General features: G+C 35.0%; 1 protein-coding gene across 2 annotated transcripts in view; it reads left to right on the forward strand.

The window, feature by feature from the left end:
• Positions 1–14187, forward strand: part of TENT2 (terminal nucleotidyltransferase 2) — a 35721-nt gene that overhangs the window by 8291 nt on the left and 13243 nt on the right. For both annotated transcript variants that reach the window (XM_088519613.1, XM_088519612.1), the window contains 4 exons: positions 1621–1690; positions 4043–4119; positions 7682–7810; positions 11487–11530. In XM_088519613.1, the coding sequence (XP_088375739.1) occupies positions 1621–1690; positions 4043–4119; positions 7682–7810; positions 11487–11530 (320 nt within the window). The remainder of the gene's footprint in view (positions 1–1620; positions 1691–4042; positions 4120–7681; positions 7811–11486; positions 11531–14187) is intronic.

Below are 14187 nucleotides of genomic sequence, written 5' to 3' on the forward strand. Positions count from 1 at the left end.
TAGATGCCCCTGTGGGTGCAGCTAGGGAGGGGGTCACTTGTACTGAGTTGTGCTAGGTTCTGCAGTCAGTAAATGTGGATTAATATCATAATTGGCTTTTGAGAAGAATGTTATTTGAGCTAGTGACATTATCCCTTTCCTTTGATTGCCAGATTGCTGCATGTTACTCTAGGATCACACAGTGAAATCAAATTTAGATAAAGGATTACAAAAGGGCAAAACCAACCAAACATGCATCTCCATAACACACTTCTAGAAAGATTCAAAGATAAAAAGTTCCTAGCGACAGATTTGAAGTGTAATATTCAATTATCACCCAAATGCACTGCTTAATCAACTGAACCTTAGAGAAAGAAATGCCTCCTTTTCTTCCCAAAAGGAAAAACTATTGCTTATTATTACTATTATTATTTCATAATCTACACTACTTCTACCTTGGTCATGCTCACTCATTTTAGCTTAATTTCCTCAAATGAGAAAAAAAATGGGTGATGTTAAATATGGCCAAATTCAAGGGGCTCTACGTTTTTTGATTTAAGTTACTCAAACTGTGGTGCCGGCCAGATTCATACTGTGAAACTGTGGACTCTGCTTTTTCTCTCACTCCTTCTGTCATCTTTTTAGGTACATTTTTTGTTAAGGATTGTGGTCAAATGCCATTTATTTTGTGAAGAATTACAAAATCACAGATAATATGGCTGCTGCAGGAGTTTTGGGGAGCTCAGTGCAAAGATGCATTTGGGGGAAGTGCCTGAGTCTGGCAGGACTTTATAACTTTTGAGTTGGGTGGCCTGGCACTAAGTCTGCATGTCTGTGCTGTGAGGTTGGTCAGCTGAGATGCAGTCATATGATTCTATATCTCTTACATGTCCTATCTCCATTAAAGCAAAAGACAAATGGAGTTTATCCCGTCTTTAATTGAAAGTGACACCATTGCTGCAAGTCTGATGCCTTGTTTTCTGTGCTAATACAATAGGAAACATCTTTCTTGTTAGGTATTTTTTGTAAGTTATCAAAGAGTTTGCAAAGGAAACTTTACGCCTAAACTGTGTAGTGAGAATACAGTAAGGGGTCCATATTTTATCAGTAAAATACATCATTTAAACTGTAAGCACAAGACATTATTAAAAAGTAAGCAGATGATCATGTGTTCACAATGCCAGGCATGGGTATCTGGCCGTTTAGGATGTGTCTGGTCTTCCCTACCTTTTGAACTGTGAGTATAATTATTCAGGAATTGAATTACAACAACTGCTCAGTGAAGGCAGTGTAGAACTGGGCTCCTTGTGTTTAAAATTCCTGAATATTCTTAAAATCCTTCAGTAATGCTTCACTCTAGCATTTTATGCTTTCATTATTATTATTGTTATTGTTGTTGTTGTTGCTGTTACACAGTATACAGTATTGTATTTTTGTTGCCGATTGCTAAAGGTTACTTAGTTTATCAGAACACTTTGAGGAATGCTTTTTGTGTTACTAGTATCAACAGTGAATTTGACTTCACTCTGTTTTGGGAGTCGGGTGAATCGCTTTTGTTGCTGAGGTTTTCTTTTTTGAATTGTTTTTGGTTTAATATCAGAATTTGGTATGGGACTTGATTGGGTGTTTTCTCCCTTTCAGCAAGCTACATTGAGCGTCCTCAACTGATTCGAGCAAAAGTGCCAATAGTGAAGTTCAGGGATAAAGTCAGGCAAGTAGACTGTTCAACATCAATTCTTAGCCTTCCTTACAGGAAAATAGTTATGTACTGTGCATGTGAGTACTTCCATTGAAGTCATGGTTTGTTCTTTAACCTTGTACTGCAGAGAGATTGCAGATTTGTGTAACTAATATGCAGAGGTCATGAGTTTACCTTCCTGGTAGCTTGCCACAGCTTTTGTGTTTGGGAGTTTCTATGATGTGAATTAGTAGCATTATTTGGTGTATTTCTGTGGTCAGTTTTGGTGTAGCCAGAACTTCCTTGCAGGAGATAAAGATGGGAAGAAAACTGCTGTGAAAGGTGTTTTAGCTTTCTGTGGAAACATCCTGAATACTGAGCTACTTGAGAAATAACTTACAGCTTTTGTATTGTATAAACACCATAAACCATATTTTTTTGTAATAACATTATTTTCTTGCTTAAATGTGCAAACATTCATTTTAGACTATATTCTTTTTTCTAGGGAGATGTTCAGGGTTTTAACAATGTGTAGTATAACATGCAGTTCACAGCATAGGCACTGTTTTAGTGGCCTTTTGTTTTTGGGGAGAAAGTAATTGGAAAGAAGTGGATGTATTGCATGTTATTGTACTCATACTTCATAAGCAAAGATGTGAAAACAATTGTGAGAGGTGCACTAGAATAGAGAACTGCATAATTGTAATCTTGTGGAAATCATCCTGAGTGTTTTTTTTTTTTTTTTTAATAAACAAAGAATAAAGGTTCAAAACTTTATGTAGTGTAGTCCTATAATATATAATATAGTCCTTATCTCCTAGGTAAGTAGCCCTCTTTAGGGTTTTCCCATATAGTCTTTCATTTACCTGCAGTCCAGTATGGCTTTGTTTGGCCTCCTTTTTGATCTTGGAGGCTTCTTAGTGTTCTAACCTTAAAGGAAAATTACTGACACTTAAAGATTTATTATCCCTATTTTTTTGGTGTCTTTCCCAGGAAATAATTCTAACTGGTAGCAGGGCTGGTATTAGGTCTTTGTTTAAAAACAATTCCATAGTGTAGAGGATATAAAAGCTTTCTGTTCTGCTGCATTTGATGTGCAGTGACTTCCCCACCCCATTATTCCTTTGGTAGAACTTGAGCCAAAACATCACAAATCCTTTTTCAGTTGGCATAACTGCAACACTTATCAAGTGTGCATATTGAAGTACAACAGAACTATGATAAAACTTGTTTAATCAACACCTTCTAAAATGTAATCATGCCAAATGGAGTTGTCAGGCAGCACATGCAATTCCAGTTAATTTTCTTTACTATATTTGCACCTATAACTAATGTTCTTACTGGTGTTTGTACATAGTTTAACAACTATCAAGCCATAGCTCAAGTTTATTTTTTTTCCTCTGTTGTTATTGTTTATACCCTCTCAGAATATCTAAGTCATGTTTAATTCATGCTTTAAATTGTATAATATTTTTGATACAAAGGATATTTTAGTGTAGCTAATTCAAAAATCTATTCTGTCTATTTATGTATAACTGTACATAGCAAATCCCTGCTGTCTTGTCAATGAGGCCATTCTTTTTGCAAGTTAAATGTTGTAATTTATTGATCATAAATTTTGAATATAGTATCTTGAGGACTGTATTTAAGCTGCATGTGCAATATGAAATTATTGGAATGGTAAGTTAAAGCGAGTAATAATAGTTTACTATGTTCTTGTTTGTTATTAAAATATTAAACAATTACTAAAATTACAAACTCTGAAATAGTTGACTTTTACAAAAAATGCTCTGATTACTAATAAATTTATAGTCAAAGTGCTTGTTGCTTGTCTCTAATCATCACTGCAGAATTGAAGTAGGGGTACTGAAATGTGTTGTTAAATTGGAATATCTCATGGATAAGAGTAGTTAAATTTAAAATGTGTAAGGAGATTCTTATATTCTGAGCATTATATATGTCAGTTCTCTTTCTCAGATTATTGGTGTGAAAAGCTGAACTAAAAACTCAGAATCCTGCCTGATATCAAAAGAGGTTTTATAAAACGCGCTATCAATAGTGAATCATGTATTTGAAAACTAACTTGGAAAAACATTTGTTTAAAAATACAGCAATTCAGTTGTCCTAAGGTGTAAACTCAGTTCAACTTGAATCCTTTATATAAATCAGCAACCACATTTTGTTAACAATGGAATTCAAGTCCATAATTTTACTGTATGTAGATCCAAAATGGAAGCTATAGTCTTAAAACTCTTCCTGTTTGAGGAAGGCAAATCTTAGAATATTACTTTACAGTTGCACTTCTTTACTTCTCTTGCTAATAGGTAGTAAATATTCTGAAACTGAATGTGATGACATTTGGTTCTTTTTTCTGTTTCTCTACAGCTGTGTGGACTTTGACTTGAATGTAAATAATATTGTAGGAATAAGAAATACATTCCTTCTGAGAAGCTATGCATACAGTAGGTTTTTAATATTTTCTTATTTCTTGATTTTTTTTTGCCTGCTTGTGTTTTAGTCTTAATAGGCTAGCAAATTCAGTTGAACTTATTATATTAAGTTACTAGGTATAGTACCTAATTAGATAGCTCTATTAGATAGATCTAAGGTAATTTCTTGTTGCTTTGAATGTATGGAGAAAAACATTAGCTCACTATGTTTTTAAATGAATATTATAATATTCAGAAGATAATAAAGTATCCTCATGTTAAGGTCCACACTTATTACAATGACTGCTTCAGTCTTCTGCAGATAATGAGATGGGGAAGAGGAGCAGAACCAATTACATTATTGCATTATAATATATTTGTATATTACATTACCCATGATTATTATGTGATACCATTTAGGGTTTGTTTGTGTTATTTTTTTCCCCTCTCCTACAGCTACTGATAGGTATGTGTACTTGATAGCTAGCTGAGGTTCTTTCTTGTAATACAATCTTTCATTGGAAAATCTGAAATAACAAATTTAGTTTTCAGACTAACCCTAAAAGAAAAATGCATTGTGTCCCTTCATTTCAGTGGGATATCATGAAACAGATTTATAAAAGGGAAGTAAAAAAAAAAAAAAAAAAAAAAAAACCACTCTCTGAGAAGTTGTGGGTTTTTTTGTTTGTTTTCTTGTTTAGGTAAGTGTATAAGGAGCAGACCTTGCGCTGGTGCCTTTTGGCCACCTGCGTTTTTTCTGCTTTCCAGCACCTTGAGTTCTTGCGTATATGAATTCCTTCCATTATAGGGTAGGAAAGCATTGGTACAAGTTCTACTTGCTAGCTACTTTTGACGAACAATTAGGACGGTAGTTTAACAATGTCCCATATTCATGGTCATCTTGTCCTGTAAAAGTTGTTTAGCTCTTAATTTCCTCATATACCCAGAAAGGCACTAACCTAGACAGGGATTTCCTTCTAAGCTCAAAGAAGTATAGAAAAATAGTCTTTGTCATTCACAACTACGGGCATGGGGTCACTTTACTAAGTCTAATGTTAACATCATTCCCAGCTTCTGCCACTGGTTTCCATGTTTTGACACTTATTTCTCTCAGCAAATCACTGTGGACAGGCAGAAATAGAGATGTGAAACAGGCAGTGGAAGGGGTCCATGTGGCCCAGCTTAGTTTCTTATTTTTTTTGTCCTGGCACTCACCTTTATAGCGTTTGCAGGCTCCCTAATATGCTCATTCAAAATTATTATCTCCTGATGATAGTACTAAATGCTTCTCTTTTCTTGAGGTCAAGGAGGGAGTTACTAAGGGAGAGACTTTTGATTAAAAAGATAATCTCCTGCATGTGCAAGACCTTCATAAATAGGCAATCTTTATCAAACGTAGTCTGTCATTCTTCTTTTGTATAACAAAACTCTCATATGACTTCAGGCAAATAAAACCAGATGAAAACTATTGTCAGACATCTAGTCTCTTTACATACTTTTAAAAGTCATGAACCAGGACAGCTGGCATTAAAAGTGTTAGCCTACTAACTTAAAATTTACATGTCTGAAGGGCTTGACCCTACAGGCAAGGGGTGGGGAGGGGAAAAAGCTCTCTTGTATAAGGTATACAGATATTTTTGTATCATGGATTAAAAACAACCAGACTATATCTCTACCTGATTTTTGAGCATGTCCTCGGCTCGTGAGATGCACAGAGAGGGTTGGACTAGATGACCTCTAGAGGTCCCTTCCAACCTTAAGCTTTCTATGACTCTATGTAATTAGATGCTCAAGCAAACAAGGGACTGATTAACTTTGTGTGCATGATAAAAATGTTTATAAATAGAATATACGGATATTTTTCCGTCTTTTCCAAGCCAGCCCTTCTATATTGGTGCATCAGGTGTGGTAGAGGAGATCGAAGTTTAAATAACTTAAGTGGAGCAGAAGGTTCACAGAAAGAGAAAATGTAGGTAGATTAAGTAGAGCTAATAGCTGGAATCTATTGTTTTTGTGTTATTTGTTGGCCATCTAAGGAGGCATGTCTGGAATTCGTAGGTGGAATTTTTCAGTTACAGGGCAAGCTGGAAATTTGTGGCTTTGAACAAATGATATTACTATGCATTTTCTTGAGGGATTAGATTGTTAACTGTTGGAAAATGTTGGGAAGAAAACTTAGTGGCAGTGTTACTTACTAATTTTGTTATATATTAATGATGAATGCAAGCAGACGCAACTTGATCTCAGAATGAGTTTAAAAGGAAATCCTTTCTATTGTGAAATGTAAATGCATTTCTCAGAGCAAAATCCATCTTATAATTTGAGCCTATTTGTATTTGTCTCGTGAAAAAAGTTATGCTTCTATTAGTGAGAATGTTATTGTTATTTTCTGTATACTATTATGCATTTTACTTAGTAACAATCATAATTTTTAATCCAGCCAGTAGTGAATGATGGAGAGCATCAGGTGACTGGTCATAAGGAGTTTTGTTTTTAAGAGGTCTTCTAGATTTAAGTTGGAATCTACAAGAAGAGCGTGCTGTTCAGGGACATGTCTACTGAACCATTTAAATAGGTTGTAGGAGGCAGCTTCTTTGATGGAGTCTCCCAAACAGCAGCATTAGGGAGACACTGCTATGGAAAGTATCTCTTGTCCTGGATGAAACAGTTGCCAGCTGACAGGTTCCTGTCTTGATGTGCAGCATACAAAACTTTGCATAAAAATGGCAGGTTAAAAAAAAAAGGTGCTCCAAGTTGCAGGATTAGCTAGTCCGTAGCAAGGTAGCTCAGTGGTTTGAGGATTAACTTCCACATACCTGGAAATAATCAATGAAGTATGTTGTGAGCTCAGTAGGAGATTATGGTTAGTGATATCTCCTAAAATGTGTTAACCTTTGTGCAGGAGGCTTTACAATTCTCCTGTGACTCTAAAGATCAAAACTGGAATGTGACTATATTGATGTCTTTCATGATGAAATGGATAACTTGATCTAATGTGATATTTTATCTAATAGAACTCATCTGTTAGATGAGTTTCATCAGCTTCATCAGAAGCTGCTGAGGACCAATCAATTTTAGAATTAATGTTTGGATACCGTGTTTACTGCTTTCATTTTCCCTGAGGGAAAATTAAGCATGAGCTCTGTATTCTCCAATTGGAAGAATTCTTTTCTGCATTCTCAAAGCTTTTATTATCTCAAACAAACAAACAAAAAACTTAGATTTGGTGTGTCCTGAAAGCATTTAAATTCAGGAAATTAGTACAATGAACTAGAGGGAACTGTTCCATTGAGTGAACATGCAGTTTTGTCTCCTCTGAGAGCTACCTGACATGGCCATTTTGTAGCGCATCTGTGGCTCTTCCTACTCAAAAGATATTTTATAAAAAATAAATCTAATTTGAAAAGTGTTTTTTATATAATGGATGGTAGTTGTAGGATAATTAGGCAAAATCTATAAATGGTCTATGAAGAGGTAAAGTCTAAAAAGAGGTAACTTTAGAGCACAAAATGAGTGTCACTGATCAAGTGGGAATAAAAATTTGAGCACTCTCTAGTTATTGTACGTTTTTTATAAATACTTGTTGTATTTACAGTTGAGAATCGAGTTCGTCCATTAGTACTGGTTGTGAAGAAGTGGGCAAGTTTCCATGATATAAATGATGCCAGTCGTGGTACTTTGAGCAGCTACAGTCTTGTGTTGATGGTTTTGCACTATTTACAGAGTAAGTATGTTTGTCTTCTGAAACTTTTTTTTTTAAGTTTGTATTAGTCTAGCTTTTCAAATTAAACATCATCAGGAATCATTTTACACACAGAAATATCTGAAAATGAAGTGCTGCCTTTATTCCCCTAATGGTGTATTTTTGTTTAACAAATGGATGTTTTTTCTGGAGTCAGAATTGCAAGTTTAAAAGAAAAAAAGAAACTCAGTGTTAACTGCAGAATGTTGTGTAAATATAAAATAAACTCAAGCTCTTGTTTTAATTAAAAAAAAAATTGTTGGATATCCACTGTACAGTGGGTAAAAAAATTTAGTTGTTCCAAGGGAAAAAGCTAAACATCACTATTACAAGTTTCTTTTACTTGGGAACTTCCAAGAAAATGGAAGGCATTACAAATGCTGTGGGATGCTAGTTCGCTGTTTTGATAATCAAAGATGAATCATGGGGCATATATATGTGCAAGACTGCATGTGTAGCTAGGATATTTTTCTGATTACTGTCTGCTGTGAAATGACTGTCCAATAAGAAGCTGGAATATTTGGCTGCCACTGGCAGCATCTCATGTTGTGACTTTAATACGTTAAAACAGTGAGCTTTTGTCAGGAGTTTCTTGTAGAGGTAAGGAAGCTGTGTGGTCCAGAAGTGTTGCTCAAGAATAGACTGAAATGAGTTTCTCCCTGTTAGTCTCTGTTATTAGAGAAATCTGTGTTTGTAATTTTAAATTGCATTTCTTATTTAAGATCTAAGGAATTGAATAAGAGACCATTTAGGTCAGTATGAGGTGTTCATTTATTAGGAGATGGGTGATTTCAGAAGGGTTGGCCATAACCCCTGAGGTACATGTCTTATGCAGTAACATGCCTGCAGAAATATTTCCTTAATTCCTGTCAGCTCATATAGGCTTGGTATTTTGCTGCTTATATACGTTCTTCATTTTTTTGTAACATGCTGGTTGTTCTTGTTTGATGTATTTATTTTAGAAACAGTGTATTCTTAGTATTTTGTGATCACATCTGTAGATAAGCTAGACAAACTGTATAAGTCTTCATTTTGGCTTTTTCCTTTTGTCAGTCCGTGTAGTGTTTTTGTTTGTTTTGGTTATTTGGATGAAGCACCAACGATTCTGTTTAGCTCCTTTGACAGCTTGTTTGGCCTGGAATATAGATACCCACTGTAGAGTGGGTAGCCGACTATTTAGTAGCTCCAAGATCATGCTGCACCCACTCTGTATTAGGATTGAAAGCTTTTATGACAGCTGGCTCCAGCTGATAGTTTTCTTTCAGCTGGACTGTATCGGTGTTATAGGAACTAGAAAGGCAGTTTGTATGTGTGAGATCTAGTTGGCTGAGCTACTTCTGAGTTCTTTGATGTGTGTAGTGTAAGCGTATCTCTCATGTACCAGTCATGAGGATAGCAGAGTGCAAGTTAGTGCATCCTTTCTCTGCATTTCCTTTGATAGTGTTTGTTTCAGATTTTTTTCTGTGAAAAGAAGAAATAAAAAATGGCTGTTACCACAACTCTGAAATGATATTGTAGGTGCTAGATCTTTAATATAGATTCTTAACAACAATAAGAAATGAATAGTTGATTGGAAGAGATAAAATGACATCCACATAAAAATAAAATGGTTACAGTGATTATTAGATACAGGAGTGAAACTGGTGAAAGCTACTGGGTGCAGATTGCTCTGCAAGTGTGAACCACATGCAAGAGACGAAGAGTTCCTAACAGTCTAGCAATTCCTGACCATCTCAACTGTGGCTTGATAAGTATTTGATACTGCCGCTATTAAGATTTTTAGTGGAAGTAGGCCTTTTCATTTGGAAATTTATTTTCAAAGTATATTTTCAGGGTATTATAGTAAATCTGGAGACTGGGAGTAAGGCATTTTCTGTATTAGATGCTGGGTGCTGTCAGGAATAGCCAATTACTGAGCTGTGCATGAAAGTAACGCACAAAAAGAAGAGAGCGGGAGACACAAGCAGATATAAATGTATAGGCTTGCAGTGATGTTAATGACTCTCTGGTGCCAAGTGTTGGAATATGCCTTTCCTTAAGTTTTAAATCTTTTTCTCACTCCTGCTGCTTGTATATGATACTACTGAAAGCCGCTTGTGTCCTAATCGTAGAATTTGCTATTAGGACTTTTGTTGGTGGTACTGGGCAGCAAAACAGTTAGGAATAACTGCTTTCTTTTAGCAATAAATATCATCTCTCTTCATTAGGCAAATTTCTGTACTACTTAATCTATTTCAGTATTCTTATCAGACTAGTGTGGAAGCTTTTTGACCTAAGGTTAGTGTGGCTTGAGTTTATTTTGTAGATACATCAATGTATTGTTCATGAACTTTCCTCCAGGTAACAGGTCTAACTATCTTGTACAGTAGGAAAAGAAAAATTCAGATGGTAAATACTAGTGGTAACTTTTTCCCCTTAACTCTATTGTCTTAATGCACCTGGTAGACGTAAAATATCTTCATTATTCATACTGCTCAGATTTTTTTGCCTGTTCTTTCAGTAAAGTGGATAATTGGAAAATATTCAAGATTTTGAAATAAGATATTCCTTCATATTTTCAAACACCCACAAACAAAAATGATTATTAAAACAGCTGTGATCATATTATTAGCACTCATGCTAGTTAATATAGTATACCCTTTGCAAATATCCCAAGCATGTTCTGAGAATTTTGTCCCTATAGAAAAAAAAGATGCTTGAACATCTCTTTGTCTGTGAGACCTTGATTCAAAGGTGAATTAAATGCCATGGCAAGCTCCCACATTGAACATAATTACATTTTCCCTAGTGAATGGTATAGACCAATTATGTTTAAAAAACATGCTGGTGAAGTGCTGAAAACATGCTGATATTTAAACCTTCCTACTAGGGATGATCTAACAATTTTGTAGCTTCTGTAAGAGTTTACTGGGATGTGAATGTTTGGGGATTTTTTTTCTGTCTGTGTATCTATAGCACCACCTGGGCTTGTGCTACATCCACATCCATGGTTCTTTGTCTTGTTACTTTTAGTATGCAATATGGCTTTCATGAATGATTGACTAGTATTTTTAGTGTCTATATGAACTTTATATTCTGGATTCTTTTTAACAGACCAGCTAACAGCATTAGATGATATCTACTTTTTCATAGGAATTTTGTTAGCAATACTGACTGAGGATGTTGGGCATTTTAACTGTAGTTCAGGTTTACTTTTGGAGACTCTCAACGTCAAAAAAATGTTGAAGCCAACGAATATATGCTTGTCCAGAAAGTAATCAGACTGTATTAAATGATTTAGAAAAGAAAAGAGAGTTTATGTGAAACTATGATTGACTTATCTTTAGAGTGAGTTTTCTGTGGCCTTGAATTAACATGAATTTTAAAAGGCAGGGGGTAGCCAGCTAATGTAGAGTTTTTCTTGTCTTCTGTAAATAGCAATATCTTAGCCTCCCTTAACTCAATATACTTCTTATTCTGCCATAGATAACAAGTAGTATTAGAAAGATTTGGGGAATAACTTATTTTACAAAATGCATGAAAGCAAATTTCTGGGCAGATGTTTCTAACATGGAATTTCAGTCCAGCCCTTTGGTGTAGTTGATATGTTGTTTCCTGTGAATTACATGAATCACAGCAACTTTAAACTTTTTTTTTTTTTTTTTTTTTTTTTTTACAGCCCTACCGGAACCCATCCTTCCATCCCTCCAAAAAAATTACCCAGTAAGTGTTTCTTATGAATTATTACTGCATCATATATGTGTATGAAATGTATCTAAAATATATGAATTCTTAAGTGTCTATAACAAGTTAAGCCTGCACTGTAAATATAGTCATTGATACACTAAGCTTGAATATGGTTAGTTGCTACTGATGATCAATTCTTTAGTGAAAACAGCTTTTTACATATGTGAAAACTTCGCACTCAGTGACTAGTGCTGTTCACCAAATTCTCTCTGTTCTAGGCTGCAAAAGCTCCAGTGTCATCTCTAAATTTGACTTATTTCTTAGTATATTAACTACTGTTGTTTCCATCTGATTGTCATGTATCAGAATTTTCTAACTTCGGACAGCTGAGTGCTTATATCCTCCATCAGATATTTCTTGATTCAGAGGATTAATTGTGTATGTACCTTGTGACCTCACAAAAGTGCAGTACCTTGCAGTTTTATCCTTACTTTGTAATCCTGTATGTGTATCTTTTTGGGTTTTTTTTGTTTGTTTGTTTGTTTTTTAAATTTTGTTCTTTATTCTACTGTGCATCTAGCTTCTGTATCTCTTTGTGAGAATTATTCAAACAAGTTTATAGTTTGAACTGTGTTAATGTTTTTAGAGTACTTCACAAATGCTTTAAACAGTTTAAATGACCAAATCATATTGAAAAATTTGAATTTGCACAAAATGCAAGGGTTCTTGTTATACCCCATGACAGTGGTAGAACTTGCAGGTTCCTGTGTGGTTTCTCAAATGCTGCAATAAGTAACCTTTTGTTTTAACATGGATTTATGTTAGTTGTGTTTGGGAGGACAGACTGAATATTCTAAGGTTACTAATAAAATAAAAATATAATATATTTGCAAATTTCCAGCATAATTTTTTGCTTTTATAGTAAGTAAGTATAGAGTACATAAAATATGTGTTGTCTCTATTAATATAAGCAAGTGCTTAAGTGTTGTAAAAGTTAGAATTTCTGAATAGTGATACAATAAGTAAATATAAAGTTCAAAATAAGAAATACACTAGAAAAGTTCTGGATTTACACCTAGCTTACAATAATAATTAAAAAGCATGGGAAAATGTCAGTGTCCTAAGAAATGATGCATTTTACGTCTACTTGCAGCTGCTCAAAGCCGTGCTCCAGTTCTCATGCGGCCCATAAATGCTGCATCTCCCCCTCTGAAGCAAAATCTCTCTACTTCCGGGCAGCTTTCTTCATACACAAATTTGCAGTTCTAACTGCAGCTTGAAAAGATTTCTGGGCTTCGAAAAAACTGCATATTTTAAATTGCAGGTGCAATGTAGAAGTGGGAACCCCTTATGTTGCAGGTGCCCATCTGGCACATCGGTTAAATCCAGGTGGAGGTGGCTTTCCAGCTGTGCTGGTTTGGAAACTTCATTGACTGGCCTCAGCATGCCTGTCATTCTGCTGCCTCCCTTTCACGAGCAGGGGAAAGGGATAGGGCGGGAGATGGCTTATGCTTAAGCTACTGTTACTGCTTTAAAGCATTGAGCTCATTCTTAGAGAGGTACAGTTTGCTCCCCATTTAAAATTGTCCCCCCTTTTTTGATAAATTTTGATTAATTTTTTTCTTTGATAAATACTAGTGAAATTTAACTTATAAAACTGGAGAAAAGTAATTTTTGTAAATATATATGCATCTATGTGTGCATATATAGTTATACTTCTTTAAAGAAGATTCTTGTACAGTCAGAACTAAGCTGATTTTGCACTGAGTATCTTGATGTATAGAATGTGTATAGTTATATTGCTTTTCAGTGTGGAAGTGGAAAGGAGAACATATGTGAGATTGATGCGTATTGTAGCTTGAATATGGTGCGTGCTTCTCTATGCTAGTGTTTCCTTGAGGAACCAGACAAACAAAATAAGAGGAGAGGTGTGGGGTGGGGGGAAAGGAGGAGAAAGAGGAAAAAAAAAAGAGAAGGAGAAAAAAAGCTTTGTGGTCACTTTTTTTTTTTTTTTTTTTTCTAGAGTGTTTTGAAATGATGGATAGCTCAAAAATAATGGATAGCTCAATTATTTCTCTTACAGTTTGTGAATTTCTTTTTCCGTTTCCCAGAATGTTAGGAGGCAAATATGCAGCAGGCAAATGAAGGACTAGTTCTAAAAGAAATTGATTTTTTCTTTTGCCTTCTAGAGCAAGTTAAGAAGGGAAAACCTGCAAGTCTGCTTGAAACTGAGCTAATTTTAAGGATGCTTTGAAATTCTGTCATTACCAGCCTCCTTTAGGTATATTATCTGTATTCTATACCTTGCTCCATTTATAGTTATTCGTTAAGTTCATCTAGTAGTAAGAACTAGGCTATTATCCCTGTTTTAGAATCAGTGAATGAACTATAGACTGGGTTCATGGGTTGTCTGTGGCAAAGCAGAAAATCAGTCCAGATTTCCTGTGGCCAATCTGATGTCTTATTCACTGGACACGGAGCAATCGCACTGTTAAATGGCCTTATACAGGCTGCATTGTAGGTTATTGATGTATCTTAACAGAAACTTTAATTAAATCTTCCTTGTGTCTTTTCTCAGGTTAAATGATATTAATTATTGCTTTAATGTGTAAAAAAAAAAAAAAAAAAAAAAATTCTAATCTGGTAATGATAATTTCCTTTATAGCAGATTTGCTGTGCGTAAGAAGGACAAA

The sequence above is a fragment of the Tinamus guttatus genome, unplaced genomic scaffold (assembly GCF_059628265.1).
Source record: "Tinamus guttatus ecotype Peru unplaced genomic scaffold, ASM5962826v1 Tinamus_guttatus_pri_ptg000064l, whole genome shotgun sequence".
NCBI classification, from domain to species: domain Eukaryota; kingdom Metazoa; phylum Chordata; class Aves; order Tinamiformes; family Tinamidae; genus Tinamus; species Tinamus guttatus.